At 40.3% G+C, this 19,465-nt stretch overlaps 4 protein-coding genes across 5 annotated transcripts; all 4 read right to left on the reverse strand.

Moving 5' to 3' along the window:
- Window positions 1-376: 376 nt before the first annotated feature.
- LOC119486634 (mannose-binding protein C-like) lies at window positions 377-6,129 on the reverse strand. Its single transcript, XM_037766879.1, has 5 exons — window positions 5,902-6,129; window positions 5,271-5,436; window positions 4,416-4,502; window positions 2,740-2,805; window positions 377-1,188 (listed from the first exon to the last, which is right to left on the reverse strand). Exons 2-5 carry the CDS (start codon window positions 5,434-5,436, stop codon window positions 806-808), a joined length of 702 nt encoding a protein of 233 aa, XP_037622807.1. The 5' UTR covers window positions 5,902-6,129; the 3' UTR covers window positions 377-805.
- Window positions 6,130-7,105: 976 nt separating this feature from the next.
- On the reverse strand, window positions 7,106-8,814 carry LOC119486597 (dispanin subfamily A member 2b-like). Its single transcript, XM_037766810.1, has 2 exons — window positions 8,203-8,814; window positions 7,106-7,620 (listed from the first exon to the last, which is right to left on the reverse strand). Exons 1-2 carry the CDS (start codon window positions 8,404-8,406, stop codon window positions 7,408-7,410), a joined length of 417 nt encoding a protein of 138 aa, XP_037622738.1. The 5' UTR covers window positions 8,407-8,814; the 3' UTR covers window positions 7,106-7,407.
- On the reverse strand, window positions 7,106-18,415 carry LOC119486598 (dispanin subfamily A member 2b-like). Of its 2 annotated transcripts, XM_037766812.1 has the most exons (3): window positions 18,055-18,415; window positions 17,249-17,456; window positions 7,106-7,412 (listed from the first exon to the last, which is right to left on the reverse strand). In XM_037766812.1, the coding sequence occupies exons 1-3, from the start codon at window positions 18,256-18,258 to the stop codon at window positions 7,408-7,410; spliced, it is 417 nt and encodes a 138-aa protein (XP_037622740.1). In that variant the 5' UTR covers window positions 18,259-18,415; the 3' UTR covers window positions 7,106-7,407. The 2 variants fall into 2 exon arrangements, with proteins under 2 accessions (XP_037622740.1, XP_037622739.1); XM_037766811.1 differs by lacking the exon at window positions 7,106-7,412 and having other exon boundaries at window positions 16,936-17,456; window positions 18,055-18,410.
- On the reverse strand, window positions 10,213-14,781 carry LOC119486618 (mannose-binding protein C-like). Its single transcript, XM_037766862.1, has 4 exons — window positions 14,772-14,781; window positions 14,252-14,338; window positions 12,576-12,641; window positions 10,213-11,024 (listed from the first exon to the last, which is right to left on the reverse strand). The coding sequence occupies exons 1-4, from the start codon at window positions 14,779-14,781 to the stop codon at window positions 10,642-10,644; spliced, it is 546 nt and encodes a 181-aa protein (XP_037622790.1). The 3' UTR covers window positions 10,213-10,641.
- Window positions 18,416-19,465: the final 1,050 nt, after the last annotated feature.

Consider the following 19,465-nt stretch of genomic DNA (forward strand, 5'->3'; position numbering starts at 1 on the left):
CCGACAAATAAACAGTACACACACTGCTACACCTACGTTCACAGCTAGAACGCCACCAACAACCTCACACTCACCGCCCACACACACACACACACACACACACACGGTTTTGTTGGAAACTCGCTAAAGTTACGCAGACTACATGTGCGACGGCGAGCCTCCGGCAATGCTAGAGCTGCTAACCTAGCACAAATACACTGTTTGTTGGACAGAAGTCCAACAAACCATAAAGTTATGCCGGGCAGACACACAGCTGACAACCTGCTAAACTAAACTCAATGTGCGGTGGAGACTTTTACTGGGAAAGTGGCTGCATGTCCGCGACACTACACGCAGCATCATAGCTGCTAAGCATATGCTAAAACAATACACCTTGTTTCTGTTAAACTTGTATAGTATTTCATTTATTGTTTACTTTCATTTCATAAAGCAACATCTGTGCAACAGTATTAATGGCATGCTGCTGAAGCTGTAATACATTTTTAGTGAGATGGATATACAATATATCACATTAGATATCCCTCATCAGGGATAATTGTTTTGGGAAACTGTTAGACTTGAAAGCAAAAAAACTTTTTTTCCTCATAACTGGATCCTTGAAGCAGGTTACATGTAGTCCCTTGAGGATAGGTTTAACACCACTATTGATTCATTCACAGATATTAACAGGTGTGAATGCATAAGGATGACTTTTCTACCCACTTATATTTAAGACAGTTACAACCCTTCACTCCCAATATATAAGACATGGGATACATGAAGAACGTTCAATTACAGCGAGACTTGCAATGGATACAAGACCTTTCTATATCTGACAAATGATGTAAGCATTCAGGAAGCATTCGGGTGTCACTTGCCAGACACCGTTTTCTGACAGCATGGTGCAGCCTGTGTCCTGGATGGATCTGTCTGGCTGCCCTTCTCCCCATTTGGTGAAGGTCAGAGGTCGTTTTTTCATATCGGCCTCAAAATTCCCCTCTGCCTTGTTGTTGTTGACGTTGATCCAGGCAGTTTGGTAATTGTCCCCGAAGAACTGAGTCAGTATGTTGTTCTCCTCCTCGTTCTGGGGCAAAGCCAGCTCTAAGTTTCGTTGGGAGCAGAACTCGACGGCCCTGGAGAAAGAGTCTCTCTCCTTGTAGGACACAAAGTATTTCTGACCAACTCTTCGGACAAAGTCATAGTTTATAGCTGAAAAAAAGGCACGCAAATAAAAATCAGGAATTGCTGAAACACATTTTGTTTGTTCTTCCTCTGACAGTAAAATTACATATTATATAATATATATTAATATATATATATACTGGAAAAACAAAGTTCGGAAACTTGTGTTTGGTGGATTATTTCTCTGTTGTTACAATGCTAATTGGCATTGTATTTTACATCGTTGGAAAGCCTGTTTATTTGCCTTCGCAATGATGTCCAACTTGTAAGGATCATGCATTTGTGGGATGAGCAGCACAGCTGATTATGTGGGGAGCGCCTAAGAAAAATTTGCCAAAATGCTCAGCCAATGGTAAACAGTGTATTCTCATAAGGCTACCAGGAAGCCTGCAATGACTGCCCTTCACCGTCAGGCCCGTTTGCGCTGGTGTCGACATGTGGGGGAATGTCATGTTCAGTGATGAGTCCAGGTTCTGTCTGCAAAAGTTGGATGGCAGGGTCAAAGTATGGAGACGACGCGGAGAACGCTATGCTGATTGTTGCGCCGATGGAGTAACAGCTTTTGGTGGCGGAAGTGTCATGGTGTGGGGCGGCATCTCCCTCACTGGCAAAACAAGGCTTGTCATCATTGAAGGCCATCTCAATGCAGTGAGATATCGGGATGAGATTCTGCAGCCAGCGGCGATCCCATATCTCCACAATCTGGAACCTAACTTCATCCTCCAAGAAACAACGCCCCCCCCCACAGAGCCAGGGTTATCACAGACTACCTCCACAATGTGGGAGTAGAGAGAATGGAACGGCCTGCCAAGAGTCCAGACCTCAACCCAATTCAACACTTGTGGAATCAGCTTGGGCGTGCTGTACGTGTTATAGTGACCAACACAACCACGCTGGCTGACCTGCAACGAATCCTGGTTGAGGAATGGAACGCCATCCCACAGCAACGTGTGACCAGGTTGGTGACCTGCATGAGGAGGAGGTGCCAGGCTGTTGTGGCTGCGTATGGATCTTCCACCGCCACTTAGGCTCCTGACGGTGTATTAAATGAATAAAGTGTAAAATAGCCAATATGTCTTGTTTGTTCCTTGTTACTGATAGAGAGTTCAATCATCCAATCCACCAAACAACTCAAAACAAGAGTCAATTCCAACAGGAGAATACACTGTTTACCATTGACGGAGCATTTTGGCAAATTTTTCTGGGGCACTACCCACATAATCAGCTGTGCTGCTCATCCCACAAATGCATGATCCTTACAAGTTGGACATCATTGCGAAGGTAAATAAACAGGCTTTCCAACGATGTAAAATACAATGCCAATTAGCATTGATACAACAGAGAAATAATCCACCAAACACAAGTTTCCAAACTTTGTTTTTCCAGCTTATATATAAAGCATACTTATGTATACTTTTGTTAAGTATATTTCCTATGAGTACATAAAAAGTAAACTGAAAGTATTCTCTCTTATTTTAAGTTAAGTTAAATATACTAAGATTACACTTGAATAAACTTCTTTTTGGTAAGGGTCACTCCATGTAACACTCCCTTGTAATGTTTGAATGGGATACTTACCCAACTCTAACTTTGCATGGCTGTTCTTTAAGGTCCCAAGGTCCTGGCTAATGGAGTCAGAGAGATCTGGATGAAACAGATCAAGTTCAGTTATCAAACTGGCAGTAAATTGGTTCCACATTGTGTCAGATGTACCCTCTACAAATGAAAAGCTTATCTTCACTTCTTGCGCAAATTCTCTTAATCTTATTCCAGAATTCACTCAATTTTCACTCTTTGCTTTCATGTATGTATCTTGACGTAAGTGTCTCAGACTGAATGAAGATTGAATGATTAATTGATAGTACACATCGACAAACATTAAAACCCGGAAATGAGTTAGCATTTTAGCACTTCTGGTTCCTCTCGTCTGGAAGTCAATGGGTTTTTGGTTGTATGCCTGAAAAAAGATCTGTGGTTAACACAAGCTGAAGAGATATTAACGTTTTGTTCCATGATATAAAATGCGTCAGTAAATATCCCACTTAACAAGTGGCTAAATGAGACTACTAAACGTCATCACGCCGACTCGTCCGCCTTAACAGCCTCGTTGTGTATACTTGTGCTCATGCAACTGTGGTGTAGTTTCTTTATAGCCTAACGATAGCTTTTTATTTTTTGCAATTGCTTTCATGCTTCAAAAATTACAAAACATGTAAGTATCATAAATGTGTGTTTGCCACAGAGCTTATTTTCTGCAATATTCCAAAATCAAATGGAAAAAATCCCGTTGGCTTTTTGTCGAGGGAACCCAGGGCGATGCTAACTTCCTGGTTGGCCTACAAAAATGCATCATCCCCGGAGCACTCTACATCAGCAATACTCTACATGTTTGACATTCATGCCTGATGTTATTATTTTTGTTTCATAATGTCCTCTCTAATGTTCCGTCTCTTAATGTTAAAGTGTGTTAGGGAGCTGAAATGTAGTCAAATTTCCACTAAGGTGGATATTAAAGTTGTATTTTATTGTATTGTTTTGTATTTATTTCCAAAAATACCATTTCGATGTCAGGGGTGCAACACTAGCTGGTATTAAAACATGAACGAGCATTTCATGTAAGTATCATAAATGTGTGTTTGCTACAGAGCTTATTTTCTGCAATAATCCACAATCCAATGGAAAAATCCCGTTGGCTTTTTGTCGAGGGAACCCAGTGCGATGCTAACTTCCTGGTTGGCCTACAATCATCTCTCCACTGCTCTATCAAAGTGTTGTTGTTTTGAAGGGGTACTTCAGTACCGCACATTAGACCAATTCGAAAAAGATGGGTCGAAATAAACACAGCCGAAGCCGTGATATCCTGAATTTTAGTCCATAGTACAGGTCAAAGTAGCACTAGGACCAGGAAGGACATAGTCTATAAAAAGGGGTGGGAGGCTCACCTGTACTCTCGGGACACAGCCTCCACAAAAATTAACCACTAGGACCTTCAAAAAAGGTAGTGTTGTTACAGAACTGGGATGCAGACAGTGTACAAGTGTCCTCCCTTGAGTTTCTATCTAGACCTCTCAAACAACTAGTAAGTCCATGCTGAGGTTTCTTTGTGCGGGACAATGAAAACACAGACATTTGCTCAAATTGTAGTACTTCTGCATCCTGCATTTTAGTAAATGATAAACAGCAGTTTCTCAGTTGGTGAAGGTAATTTTATAAAATATATGTATATGCTCTTTAAAATCTAGAAGATATATAACCTCGTCCACAGGATATAGCAGGTCCAGGACTTCCCGGTGTTCCAGGACGTCCCCGTTCTCCAGGACGTCCCCATGCTCCAGTAAGTCCTGTGTTGAAGAGCAGCGAGGGAAATAAACATAAAACAAGATTAAAAATCCATAGCCCCTTGAGGCTCGTATGTTTGTTGTCTATTTGAACACAAAATGTCTTATGGATAGAAAATTCAGAGACATTTTTGCGTCTGAGGGTTACTTAAGTCAAAAGGATTCATCCTCTGGTGAGCATGAAAGTATTCAGAGATTTGAATTAGGGCTGTCAATCGAATTTCAAATTCAAATAGTTAATTGCGATTAATCGCAAATTAAACTGACTTGCCCCAAACTGCATGTGATTATCATAAAGTGAAGCATGTCTGTAAAGGGGAGACTCGTGGGTACCCGTAGAACCCATTTTCATTCACATAGCTTGAGGTCAGAGGTCAAGGGACCCCTTTGAAAATGGCCATGCCAGTTTTTCCTCGCCAAAATTGAACAGACTGACCAAAATACATTGTGCCCATCATAACTTTTGCAGGATGTTTTTTCTCAGCAAATGTCATGTCAATCCTTCCCTTATATTTTGAGATATCTTTTGTACAAAGTCTGATCTTCAGGTGGCCTTGTGATCATCACAGTGAGTCAAATGGAGAAACTGTATAAGGAAGGTGACCTCAGAGGCTCTTGGGGCAGTGGAGAGAGATGGATTGCATGATTGTGGCTAAAAACAAACTCATCTGCCTGTCCAACAGGGGGTGCCAGAATTCAGACAAAAGACGACTGGAGTCTGGTAGAAAGAGTGTTCCTCGGAGCGTGATTGTGGAATTCGATAGTACCCACCAATTGGCCCAGATGGCCCAGGTGGCCCAGATGGCCCAGGTGGCCCAGATGGCCCAGGTCCTCCTCTGTCACCTCTGGGACCTGGGGGACCTCTGGGACCTGGATCCTGACTGTAGCCAGTAGAAGTCATCAGGCAGAGGACGCAGAAGAGGAGAAACATCCTCATCTTCAGAACGCAGAACATCATAATAATTATTGGAGCTATCATTTTTTATTGTTGCAGTACATTAGATCACCAGAGTAGACAACATTATCAGGTAGAGAGAGGTAAACATTGCTGATAACCTGTTTGTCACTGGAATCAGGCTGCATCAGGAATATTGTTTGTTCATAGTTTTCATCATATCAAATCGAAGGTGTTCATTTCAGAACTCAGTCTTTGGCTAATAAGAACCACTTATTACAAATTATTTGTCTCCCGTTAGTTCCTAGTTCCTAGTAACGCTTCAGAAAAACTGATGGGCAATATATACAAATGCATTGCAGCTAAATTTAATTTCCAAAATGCAAATTAGAATTCTATTACAGCCTATCTTTTGTTCAGCACCAAGCATGCTGCTGTCAAGTAATCCAAAAGGGTTCCATAACACTAAATCTATTCCCAAATAGTAATAAAGAGAAAGGAACTCACTGTATAAACGAAGAGTGATCCGCAGGATGTGCTACTTCTTTAGTACTTCCCAAGAAAAGTGATCGAGAACGCAGTTAGAGGGCATGTACAAGAAGTTCAGTCCAGAGTAAACAACAGATGTTGTTGTTTATGCTGATGATGTCATTTGGTCAAGAGTCCAAGAGCCTCCCTCCTCCCTGCAGAGCTTATTGTGGATGGCTTTTCTGTATTTTTCTTGAAACACACACACACACACCATTTTCATATGACATTACAAATACGTTTATCTCTGTACCACTGTCTTGACCACTTTAAAATCAAACTGAAATATGAATTATCCTCTCTTTGTGTAAGGAAAGGAAATATCTTCCATGGAAAGAAAGCAACAAAAAAAGATCTGAGGCTGACTCATTTGCAAACCATTGTTTTGATGAATAGAAAACATATTCGGGTTTTTTTTTCCTGATATTGACTAAAGCTCACCCACATCTTAATTATCTTAACCTCTTTTACCCGTTCGGCTGAGCTGTGTGTTAAAACACTGCCTTTAAAAACTTCATAAAATGCTGTGGTGGTCTTTTTTACGAACTAAACATTGTTGACCTGTCTATTCTTCTCTTTCTGCTGTATTTAATAAAGCATGATGGCTCATCTACACACATAAGTGTGACTACAGAAAAGTGCCCCTAATAGTTGGCACATTTGGTGAATTTTGCAGTGATGTTACATAAGTTCCTTAAAAATTACCAGATTCACACCTTAAATAATCAGGAAGCATATTCTGTTGCATTTACAATTGCAACAGACTTAATGTTCCAGGTCAAACCACCCCTGAATACCACAGACACCCCCACCCCCCCCGACCCCGACTAAACCACTAACTACAAGAAGTAAGCTGTAGACTATTTTCACACCGTCATTGTCAGTTTTGTCATATTGTCTTTCTGCTCTATGTGAATCAGAATCATCAGAACTATTTCCCCCACTCTGGCACTTAGTGATTATGGCTCAAGCTTTGTTAATAAATATTTTTTTCAGAGTCAGAATAAGGAAATAGTGCACCCTGTCACTCTGTTTCCACTTTGGGTGAAGTTCTTTGGCTTGAAATCACCGCAAGTTACACATTAACACAGTGCAAATATCTAAACAGCACAACTGTTGAAAATCATTCCAGTGTGTAAACAACTACAATCTGCTTAAAAAGATCTCACAAGCATGATTCAGAGTTATGAAACAGACACCTTTATTGACAGATGAAACTGTTTTCTTTTTAAAGTTGCTCGACGCCTTGCTGACAGGAAATCTGAATTTAAGTCTGGCATAAATGTCAAACTACTACAGATTGGCATTAAGGAAACATGGATGAGTTCCAAGACTTTTGTAACAAACATAGAAATAAGTATCTGTTTTAACTGAGGATATAAGTAAAAGGGCATAAAAGGTTACAGTTTGTGCCATAACCATAAAGCAGAGAACAATAAGCATCACTAAGCCACAGCAGTAGGCAACTCCAACACTATTTGAAATTTAGCCTATGTAATTGTAACGGTAATTGTTTGTGTTGTATTGGTATAAACCTCTGTATCCCTCATGTATCTGTACGAGCATGACAGTGATTGTAATAATGGCAATAAGGACCACGATGGAAACCAGGACTGTGGCCCAGATGTTGAGGCAGCGGGCAGTGGAGCCATATTGTCGGGCGCCCTCCAGATCTCCAGCCACCTTCCGGTCTCTGGCCTGGAAGGACGAAAGCACATTGATTTTTAAAAGTGGATTCATATTTATTCTCGACCTCAAGGTAATTTCAAAGTTGAGCATCGGCACAATCTCATAATCTCCTGTAAAAGCTTTAGATTCATGTTTGCTGTATTTTCATTCTGCAAATGAGATCGCTTACTCTCTTTTCCACCCATTCTCCCTTTTCCCATTCAGTATATAGCTTTCTTTACATAATTGCAGCAAAGTTTGTAACACATTTAAAGTCTCCGTTTTTTTTATCACATTTATTCATATTCTTTTTTCCTTTTTCATAACTTCTTTGTATTTTATTGTTTCAATAGTTCAAATAGAAATCTTTAAACCTATAATATCTAAAATCTTAGAGAAGAATATTCCTCGTCCCCCAACTGCCCATCCTCTGATTGATTCTGGTCATGCACTCAGTGAGGGCTCCGTCTTACTAGTCTGCAAAAACCTTTGTTTTCCATTAACCCTATCTCTCCTTTGTAAGAACTGCTATTCGAGATTACAAGTTTTGCAATAAAACTCTTTTTCCCCCCAATATTCTTTGATAGTTCATTCCCCGTGAATGAAACTCACCTTGATGGAGAAGATGAGAGCTGCCAGTCCGAGGCAGCAGGGGTTTGAGTACATAAAGCAGAGGAGTGACCAGATGATGTGGTCCTTGGGGGGCTCAGTCTCGATGTTCAAAGTGGTGTACTGGACCGTTGTAGGTCCTCCATGCTGTCCATCATATGTCCTCTGTGATGGAACATTCTCAATCGGGTAACCTGCAGGATTCATCGCTGTCAGCTCAACTGTAGTCTGGATTCTGGCCTGCAGGAAAATTATACAAGAACTCAACTGCCACTGTAAGTGTTGATTTCCTTCTGAAATGTTTTGGCGGTTAGCACAGGTCTTTTTTTCCCACCAGGAGCCAATGACGCAAATGCAACACACTCCTGTTGGCTGTTACTATGACAAAGAACAACCCCGGGTGCTTCTGAGCAGCCCACTGCAGGTATGTACCTGTATGTATGACGAATGTAATTAAGTTTTGTTTTTTTAAGTTTAAAAAATATAGTAGATGGCTTTTTGCAGTCTTATAAAAATCTCCTGAAGAGTTAAAAATACAGCATCCTGTCCATAAAACAGTCCTTTACATTTTGCACACATTAAAAAAAAAATACTTGCTAATGAAGAGGGTGCCTAGGGTCTCTAGGGGTGGTGGTGCAGGGTGAAATATGACTACTAGAAAATGAAAACTAGAAAATTACAAATTTTCTGACAAATGAAACTAAAACAACTGCTGAGACTCAGGCCTCACAGACAGGAAATATCTATTTAATAACAAAGTCTGCATTTAAACTTGACTGCAGACAGCTAGTTATGATTTTTTTGTTTTTTTGTTGTAAAACAAAATCAAAGTGATTCATTGCACAACTAAGATGATAATCATTTGCCACATTTTGCAATTTATGTCTCCAGAATTTTCCATCTTGTTGGAAGTTATGGAATTTTCTATCCAAGTATGTAGTAAAGTTATTCAGAGTATCTGAATGACATCAATCTAGTACCAGTTAGTGATAAACAAAAATGAACTCACAGTACAAACGGCAAAGTGGCAAAGAAAATATTTCCCAGTCGAAAATATGAGACATGCAGTTCAGAGTAAATGAAAAGCATGATGAAACATGTTTTTACAGGATATGATCAAAGAAGGAGGAACCAGCAACAACAGATTCCTTTGATTGTTTACCTTCTTCACAGAGCCATGCCAACTTGAAGTTGGCATAAAGAAGTTTCCCATTTACGGAAGCTATGCGTAAAATTTTTCAAGCCATTTGAGAATGTCTATCATTTGAGAAAAACATGATAGTTGTCAAGGAGAAGTAGAGTCTACATCCTATGTTGTATCTAATTGTTCTCCAACTGTCTTCATCATTCTGAAACCATAACAACAAATTAGGGATGTCCATAATTAACCGTTTAACCGTTAACCGACATTAAGCATTTTAACCGATTAACGCTATCGGTTCAAACGGTTAAAAGAAATGTTGATAATTAACTCAAAAGCTGAGCGGCTCAGAGGAGCGGCTCGTCACTTTAAGGAGAATAGCTGGTCCACCTTAACAGCCCACATTAAGAGGCGGAGCCGGAGTTGCAGGATACAGGAAGTTGACTCCGGTCTCTGGCTCGCTTGAGCGGAGGAGTTGTAGTTTCGTAGCATTTATTCACCGACAAATAAACAGTACACACACTGCTACACCTACGTTCACAGCTAGAACGCCACCAACAACCTCACACTCACCGCCCACACACACACACACACACACACACGGTCTGTTGGAAACTCGCTAAAGTTACGCAGACTACATGTGCGACGGCGAGCCTCCGGCAATGCTAGAGCTGCTAACCTAGCACAAATACACTGTTTGTTGGACAGAAGTCCAACAAACCATAAAGTTATGCCGGGCAGACACACAGCTGACAACCTGCTAAACTAAACTCAATGTGCGGTGGAGACTTTTACTGGGAAAGTGGCTGCATGTCCGCGACACTACACGCAGCATCATAGCTGCTAAGCATATGCTAAAACAATACACCTTGTTTCTGTTAAACTTGTATAGTATTTCATTTATTGTTTACTTTCATTTCATAAAGCAACATCTGTGCAACAGTATTAATGGCATGCTGCTGAAGCTGTAATACATTTTTAGTGAGATGGATATACAATATATCACATTAGATATCCCTCATCAGGGATAATTGTTTTGGGAAACTGTTAGACTTGAAAGCAAAAAAACTTTTTTTCCTCATAACTGGATCCTTGAAGCAGGTTACATGTAGTCCCTTGAGGATAGGTTTAACACCACTATTGATTCATTCACAGATATTAACAGGTGTGAATGCATAAGGATGACTTTTCTACCCACTTATATTTAAGACAGTTACAACCCTTCACTCCCAATATATAAGACATGGGACACATGAAGAACGTTCAATTACAGCGAGACTTGCAATGGATACAAGACCTTTCTATATCTGACAAATGATGTAAGCATTCAGGAAGCATTCGGGTGTCACTTGCCAGACACCGTTTTCTGACAGCATGGTGCAGCCTGTGTCCTGGATGGATCTGTCTGGCTGCCCTTCTCCCCATTTGGTGAAGGTCAGAGGTCGTTTTTTCATATCGGCCTCAAAATTCCCCTCTGCCTTGTTGTTGTTGACGTTGATCCAGGCAGTTTGGTAATTGTCCCCGAAGAACTGAGTCAGTATGTTGTTCTCCTCCTCGTTCTGGGGCAAAGCCAGCTCTAAGTTTCGTTGGGAGCAGAACTCGACGGCCCTGGAGAAAGAGTCTCTCTCCTTGTAGGACACAAAGTATTTCTGACCAACTCTTCGGACAAAGTCATAGTTTATAGCTGAAAAAAAGGCACGCAAATAAAAATCAGGAATTGCTGAAACACATTTTGTTTGTTCTTCCTCTGACAGTAAAATTACATATTATATAATATATATTAATATATATATATACTGGAAAAACAAAGTTCGGAAACTTGTGTTTGGTGGATTATTTCTCTGTTGTTACAATGCTAATTGGCATTGTATTTTACATCGTTGGAAAGCCTGTTTATTTGCCTTCGCAATGATGTCCAACTTGTAAGGATCATGCATTTGTGGGATGAGCAGCACAGCTGATTATGTGGGGAGCGCCTAAGAAAAATTTGCCAAAATGCTCAGCCAATGGTAAACAGTGTATTCTCATAAGGCTACCAGGAAGCCTGCAATGACTGCCCTTCACCGTCAGGCCCGTTTGCGCTGGTGTCGACATGTGGGGGAATGTCATGTTCAGTGATGAGTCCAGGTTCTGTCTGCAAAAGTTGGATGGCAGGGTCAAAGTATGGAGACGACGCGGAGAACGCTATGCTGATTGTTGCGCCGATGGAGTAACAGCTTTTGGTGGCGGAAGTGTCATGGTGTGGGGCGGCATCTCCCTCACTGGCAAAACAAGGCTTGTCATCATTGAAGGCCATCTCAATGCAGTGAGATATCGGGATGAGATTCTGCAGCCAGCGGCGATCCCATATCTCCACAATCTGGAACCTAACTTCATCCTCCAAGAAACAACGCCCCCCCCCACAGAGCCAGGGTTATCACAGACTACCTCCACAATGTGGGAGTAGAGAGAATGGAACGGCCTGCCAAGAGTCCAGACCTCAACCCAATTCAACACTTGTGGAATCAGCTTGGGCGTGCTGTACGTGTTATAGTGACCAACACAACCACGCTGGCTGACCTGCAACGAATCCTGGTTGAGGAATGGAACGCCATCCCACAGCAACGTGTGACCAGGTTGGTGACCTGCATGAGGAGGAGGTGCCAGGCTGTTGTGGCTGCGTATGGATCTTCCACCGCCACTTAGGCTCCTGACGGTGTATTAAATGAATAAAGTGTAAAATAGCCAATATGTCTTGTTTGTTCCTTGTTACTGATAGAGAGTTCAATCATCCAATCCACCAAACAACTCAAAACAAGAGTCAATTCCAACAGGAGAATACACTGTTTACCATTGACGGAGCATTTTGGCAAATTTTTCTGGGGCACTACCCACATAATCAGCTGTGCTGCTCATCCCACAAATGCATGATCCTTACAAGTTGGACATCATTGCGAAGGTAAATAAACAGGCTTTCCAACGATGTAAAATACAATGCCAATTAGCATTGATACAACAGAGAAATAATCCACCAAACACAAGTTTCCAAACTTTGTTTTTCCAGCTTATATATAAAGCATACTTATGTATACTTTTGTTAAGTATATTTCCTATGAGTACATAAAAAGTAAACTGAAAGTATTCTCTCTTATTTTAAGTTAAGTTAAATATACTAAGATTACACTTGAATAAACTTCTTTTTGGTAAGGGTCACTCCATGTAACACTCCCTTGTAATGTTTGAATGGGATACTTACCCAACTCTAACTTTGCATGGCTGTTCTTTAAGGTCCCAAGGTCCTGGCTAATGGAGTCAGAGAGATCTGGATGAAACAGATCAAGTTCAGTTATCAAACTGGCAGTAAATTGGTTCCACATTGTGTCAGATGTACCCTCTACAAATGAAAAGCTTATCTTCACTTCTTGCGCAAATTCTCTTAATCTTATTCCAGAATTCACTCAATTTTCACTCTTTGCTTTCATGTATGTATCTTGACGTAAGTGTCTCAGACTGAATGAAGATTGAATGATTAATTGATAGTACACATCGACAAACATTAAAACCCGGAAATGAGTTAGCATTTTAGCACTTCTGGTTCCTCTCGTCTGGAAGTCAATGGGTTTTTGGTTGTATGCCTGAAAAAAGATCTGTGGTTAACACAAGCTGAAGAGATATTAACGTTTTGTTCCATGATATAAAATGCGTCAGTAAATATCCCACTTAACAAGTGGCTAAATGAGACTACTAAACGTCATCACGCCGACTCGTCCGCCTTAACAGCCTCGTTGTGTATACTTGTGCTCATGCAACTGTGGTGTAGTTTCTTTATAGCCTAACGATAGCTTTTTATTTTTTGCAATTGCTTTCATGCTTCAAAAATTACAAAACATGTAAGTATCATAAATGTGTGTTTGCCACAGAGCTTATTTTCTGCAATATTCCAAAATCAAATGGAAAAAATCCCGTTGGCTTTTTGTCGAGGGAACCCAGGGCGATGCTAACTTCCTGGTTGGCCTACAAAAATGCATCATCCCCGGAGCACTCTACATCAGCAATACTCTACATGTTTGACATTCATGCCTGATGTTATTATTTTTGTTTCATAATGTCCTCTCTAATGTTCCGTCTCTTAATGTTAAAGTGTGTTAGGGAGCTGAAATGTAGTCAAATTTCCACTAAGGTGGATATTAAAGTTGTATTTTATTGTATTGTTTTGTATTTATTTCCAAAAATACCATTTCGATGTCAGGGGTGCAACACTAGCTGGTATTAAAACATGAACGAGCATTTCATGTAAGTATCATAAATGTGTGTTTGCTACAGAGCTTATTTTCTGCAATAATCCACAATCCAATGGAAAAATCCCGTTGGCTTTTTGTCGAGGGAACCCAGTGTGATGCTAACTTCCTGGTTGGCCTACAATCATCTCTCCACTGCTCTATCAAAGTGTTGTTGTTTTGAAGGGGTACTTCAGTACCGCACATTAGACCAATTCGAAAAAGATGGGTCGAAATAAACACAGCCGAAGCCGTGATATCCTGAATTTTAGTCCATAGTACAGGTCAAAGTAGCACTAGGACCAGGAAGGACATAGTCTATAAAAAGGGGTGGGAGGCTCACCTGTACTCTCGGGACACAGCCTCCACAAAAATTAACCACTAGGACCTTCAAAAAAGGTAGTGTTGTTACAGAACTGGGATGCAGACAGTGTACAAGTGTCCTCCCTTGAGTTTCTATCTAGACCTCTCAAACAACTAGTAAGTCCATGCTGAGGTTTCTTTGTGCGGGACAATGAAAACACAGACATTTGCTCAAATTGTAGTACTTCTGCATCCTGCATTTTAGTAAATGATAAACAGCAGTTTCTCAGTTGGTGAAGGTAATTTTATAAAATATATGTATATGCTCTTTAAAATCTAGAAGATATATAACCTCGTCCACAGGATATAGCAGGTCCAGGACTTCCCGGTGTTCCAGGACGTCCCCGTTCTCCAGGACGTCCCCATGCTCCAGTAAGTCCTGTGTTGAAGAGCAGCGAGGGAAATAAACATAAAACAAGATTAAAAATCCATAGCCCCTTGAGGCTCGTATGTTTGTTGTCTATTTGAACACAAAATGTCTTATGGATAGAAAATTCAGAGACATTTTTGCATCTGAGGGTTACTTAAGTCAAAAGGATTCATCCTCTGGTGAGCATGAAAGTATTCAGAGATTTGAATTAGGGCTGTCAATCGAATTTCAAATTCAAATAGTTAATTGCGATTAATCGCAAATTAAACTGACTTGCCCCAAACTGCATGTGATTATCATAAAGTGAAGCATGTCTGTAAAGGGGAGACTCGTGGGTACCCGTAGAACCCATTTTCATTCACATAGCTTGAGGTCAGAGGTCAAGGGACCCCTTTGAAAATGGCCATGCCAGTTTTTCCTCGCCAAAATTGAACAGACTGACCAAAATACATTGTGCCCATCATAACTTTTGCAGGATGTTTTTTCTCAGCAAATGTCATGTCAATCCTTCCCTTATATTTTGAGATATCTTTTGTACAAAGTCTGATCTTCAGGTGGCCTTGTGATCATCACAGTGAGTCAAATGGAGAAACTGTATAAGGAAGGTGACCTCAGAGGCTCTTGGGGCAGTGGAGAGAGATGGATTGCATGATTGTGGCTAAAAACAAACTCATCTGCCTGTCCAACAGGGGGTGCCAGAATTCAGACAAAAGACGACTGGAGTCTGGTAGAAAGAGTGTTCCTCGGAGCGTGATTGTGGAATTCGATAGTACCCACCAATTGGCCCAGATGGCCCAGGTGGCCCAGATGGCCCAGGTGGCCCAGATGGCCCAGGTCCTCCTCTGGGACCTCTGGGACCTGGGGGACCTCTGGGACCTGGATCCTGACTGTAGCCAGTAGAAGTCATCAGGCAGAGGACGCAGAAGAGGAGAAACATCCTCATCTTCAGAACGCAGAACATCATAATAATTATTGGAGCTATCATTTTTTATTGTTGCAGTACATTAGATCACCAGAGTAGACAACATTATCAGGTAGAGAGAGGTAAACATTGCTGATAACCTGTTTGTCACTGGAATCAGGCTGCATCAGGAATATTGTTTGTTCATAGTTTTCATCATATCAAATCGAAGGTGTTCATTTCAGAACTCAGTCTTTGGCTAATAAGAACCACTTATTACAAATTATTTGTCTCCCGTTAGTTCCTAGTTCCTAGTAACGCTTCAGAAAAACTGATGGGCAATATATACAAATGCATTGCAGCTAAATTTAATTTCCAAAATGCAAATTAGAATTCTATTACAGCCTATCTTTTGTTCAGCACCAAGCATGCTGCTGTCAAGTAATCCAAAAGGGTTCCATAACACTAAATCTATTCCCAAATAGTAATAAAGAGAAAGGAACTCACTGTATAAACGAAGAGTGATCCGCAGGATGTGCTACTTCTTTAGTACTTCCCAAGAAAAGTGATCGAGAACGCAGTTAGAGGGCATGTACAAGAAGTTCAGTCCAGAGTAAACAACAGATGTTGTTGTTTATGCTGATGATGTCATTTGGTCAAGAGTCCAAGAGCCTCCCTCCTCCCTGCAGAGCTTATTGTGGATGGCTTTTCTGTATTTTTCTTGAAACACACACACACACACCATTTTCATATGACATTACAAATACGTTTATCTCTGTACCACTGTCTTGACCACTTTAAAATCAAACTGAAATATGAATTATCCTCTCTTTGTGTAAGGAAAGGAAATATCTTCCATGGAAAGAAAGCAACAAAAAAAGATCTGAGGCTGACTCATTTGCAAACCATTGTTTTGATGAATAGAAAACATATTCGGGTTTTTTTTCCTGATATTGACTAAAGCTCACCCACATCTTAATTATCTTAACCTCTTTTACCCGTTCGGCTGAGCTGTGTGTTAAAACACTGCCTTTAAAAACTTCATAAAATGCTGTGGTGGTCTTTTTTACGAACTAAACATTGTTGACCTGTCTATTCTTCTCTTTCTGCTGTATTTAATAAAGCATGATGGCTCATCTACACACATAAGTGTGACTACAGAAAAGTGCCCCTAATAGTTGGCACATTTGGTGAATTTTGCAGTGATGTTACATAAGTTCCTTAAAAATTACCAGATTCACACCTTAAATAATCAGGAAGCATATTCTGTTGCATTTACAATTGCAACAGACTTAATGTTCCAGGTCAAACCACCCCTGAATACCACAGACACCCCCACCCCCCCCCGACCCCGACTAAACCACTAACTACAAGAAGTAAGCTGTAGACTATTTTCACACCGTCATTGTCAGTTTTGTCATATTGTCTTTCTGCTCTATGTGAATCAGAATCATCAGAACTATTTCCCCCACTCTGGCACTTAGTGATTATGGCTCAAGCTTTGTTAATAAATATTTTTTTCAGAGTCAGAATAAGGAAATAGTGCACCCTGTCACTCTGTTTCCACTTTGGGTGAAGTTCTTTGGCTTGAAATCACCGCAAGTTACACATTAACACAGTGCAAATATCTAAACAGCACAACTGTTGAAAATCATTCCAGTGTGTAAACAACTACAATCTGCTTAAAAAGATCTCACAAGCATGATTCAGAGTTATGAAACAGACACCTTTATTGACAGATGAAACTGTTTTCTTTTTAAAGTTGCTCGACGCCTTGCTGACAGGAAATCTGAATTTAAGTCTGGCATAAATGTCAAACTACTACAGATTGGCATTAAGGAAACATGGATGAGTTCCAAGACTTTTGTAACAAACATAGAAATAAGTATCTGTTTTAACTGAGGATATATGTAGAAGGGCATAAAAGGTTACAGTTTGTGCCATAACCATAAAGCAGAGAACAATAAGCATCACTAAGCCACAGCAGTAGGCAACTCCAACACTATTTGAAATTTAGCCTCTGTAATTGTAACCGGAGTTGTATGTGTGGTATCCGCTGTAACTTCTGTACGCCTCATTAATCCGTACGACCACGACAGTGATTGTAATAATGGAAATAAGGACCATGATGGAAAACAGGACTGTGGCCCAGATGTTGAGGCAGCGGGCAGTGGAGCCATAGTCTCGGGCGCCCTCCAGATCTCCAGCCACCTTCCGGTCTCTGGCCTGGAAGGACGAAAGCACATTGATTTTTAAAAGTGGATTCATATTTATTCTCGACCTCAACGTATTTTCAAAGTTGAGCATCGGCACAATCTCATATTCTCCTGCAAAAGCTTTAGATTCATGTTTGCTGTATTTTCATTCTGCAAATGAGATTGCTTACTCTCTTTTCCACCCATTCTCCCTTTTCCCATACAGTATATAGCTTTCTTTACATAATTGCTGAAGATGAAGATTCAGAGATTGAACATTTTCCAGTATAGTTTGTTACACATTTAAAGTATATTTCTTTGATCTTTTTTCTTTTTCATAACTTCTTTGTATTTTATTGTTTAAATAGTTCAAACAGAAATCTTTAAACCTATAATATTTAAAATCTTAGAGAAGAATATTCCTCGTCCCCCAACTGCCCATCCTCTGAATGATGCTTGTCATGCACTCAGTGAGGGCTCCGTCTTACTAGTCTGCAAAAACCTTTGTTTTCCATTAACCCTATCTCTCCTTTGTAAGAACTGCTATTTGAGATTGCAATAGTTTTGCAATAAAACTCTTTTTTCCCCCAATATTCTTTGATAGTTCATTCCCCGTGAATGAAACTCACCTTGATAGAGAAGATGAGAGCCGCCAGTCCGAGGCAGCAGGGGTTTACGTACAATAAGCAGAAGAGTGACCAGATGATGTGGTCCTTGGGGGGCTCAGTGTTGATGTTCACAGTGGTGTACTGGACCGTTGTAGGTCCTCCAGGCTGTCCATCATACGTCCCCTTTAATGGAACACTCTCAATTGGGTAACCTTCAGGATTCATCGCTGTCAGCTCAACTGTAGTCTGGATTGTGGCATGCAGGAAAATGATGCAAGAACTCGACTGCCACTGTAAGTGTTGATTTCCTCTCAAAATGTTTTGGCGGTTAGCACAGGTCTTTTTTTTTCCCACCAAGAGCCAATGACGAAATGCAACACACTCCTGTTGGCTGTTACTATGACAAAGAACAACCCCGGGTGCTTCTGAGCAGCCCACTGCAGGTATGTACCTGTATGTATGACGAATGTAATTAAGTTTTGTTTTTTTAAGTTTAAAAAATATAGCACATGGCTTTTTGCAGTCTTATAAAAATCTCCTGAAGAGTTAAAAATACAGCATCCTGTCCATAAAACAGTCCTTTACATTTTGCACACATTAAAAAAAAAATACTTGCAAAAGAAGAGGGTGCCTAGGGTCTCTAGGGGTGGTGGTGCAGGGTGAAATATGACTACTAGAAAATGAAAACTAGAAAATTACAAATTTACTGACAAATGAAACTAAAACAACTGCTGAGACTCAGGCCTCACAGACAGGAAATATCTATTTAATAACAAAGTCTGCATTTAAACTTGACTGCAGACAGCATGTTATGATTTTTTAATGACATACTATACTATGACTTTTTAATAACTTTTTATGACAGACTATGACTTTTTAATGATTTTAATGCAATACTATACTATGAGTTTTTTATATTTTTTATGACATACGATACTATGACTTTTTATAGAAGTTCCTTCAGCCTGCGACCAGCACTATTAAGATGTATTGATTTTTATTAATGTAGTTACTTTAAACTGTAAATTACCCACATTTCACTCCAGAAATGTTTTAGTCTGATTGATCACTTCAATTCCTATTCATTATATACACTGTGTTTTTACGTATAGCATGTGCATTTCTCCTTGGGGTGCTAGGCTCAATGCCATGCTCTTGTTGCACATGCACACACACACGCACACGCACACGCATGCATGCACACACGCACACACAGTCTTTCCCATACATTTATTCATACAGATTTAGGAAACATTATTTTGTCTTGGTGTTGTCTAGAACACTGGCTCAAGCTTTGTTAATAAATATTTTTTTCAGAGTCAGAATAAGGAAATAGTGCACCCTGTCACCCTGATTCCACTTTGGGTGAAGTTCCATGGCTTGAAATCACTGCAAGTTACACATTAACACAGTGCAAATATCTAAACACCAT

Source organism: Sebastes umbrosus, chromosome 4, assembly GCF_015220745.1.
Source record: "Sebastes umbrosus isolate fSebUmb1 chromosome 4, fSebUmb1.pri, whole genome shotgun sequence".
NCBI lineage: Eukaryota > Metazoa > Chordata > Actinopteri > Perciformes > Sebastidae > Sebastes > Sebastes umbrosus.

Coding starts and splice junctions, on each gene's coding strand:
- LOC119486634 (XM_037766879.1), bottom strand. CDS start 5,436: ATGAGGATGTTTCTCCTCTTCTGCGTCCTCTGCCTGATGACTTCTACT. Junction 4,503..5,270: donor TGGGCCATCTGGGCCAATTG/GTGGGTACTATC, acceptor TCTTCAACACAG/GACTTACTGGAGCATGGGGA. Junction 1,189..2,739: donor CCATGCAAAGTTAGAGTTGG/GTAAGTATCCCA, acceptor CCTTTTTTTCAG/CTATAAACTATGACTTTGTC.
- LOC119486597 (XM_037766810.1), bottom strand. CDS start 8,406: ATGAATCCTGCAGGTTACCCGATTGAGAATGTTCCATCACAGAGGACA. Junction 7,621..8,202: donor CTCTCATCTTCTCCATCAAG/GTGAGTTTCATT, acceptor TCGTCCTTCCAG/GCCAGAGACCGGAAGGTGGC.
- LOC119486618 (XM_037766862.1), bottom strand. Junction 12,642..14,251: donor TGCTATATCCTGTGGACGAG/GTTATATATCTT, acceptor TGTTTCATCCAG/ATCTCTCTGACTCCATTAGC. Junction 11,025..12,575: donor CCATGCAAAGTTAGAGTTGG/GTAAGTATCCCA, acceptor CCTTTTTTTCAG/CTATAAACTATGACTTTGTC.
- LOC119486598 (XM_037766812.1), bottom strand. CDS start 18,258: ATGAATCCTGAAGGTTACCCAATTGAGAGTGTTCCATTAAAGGGGACG. Junction 17,457..18,054: donor CTCTCATCTTCTCTATCAAG/GTGAGTTTCATT, acceptor TCGTCCTTCCAG/GCCAGAGACCGGAAGGTGGC.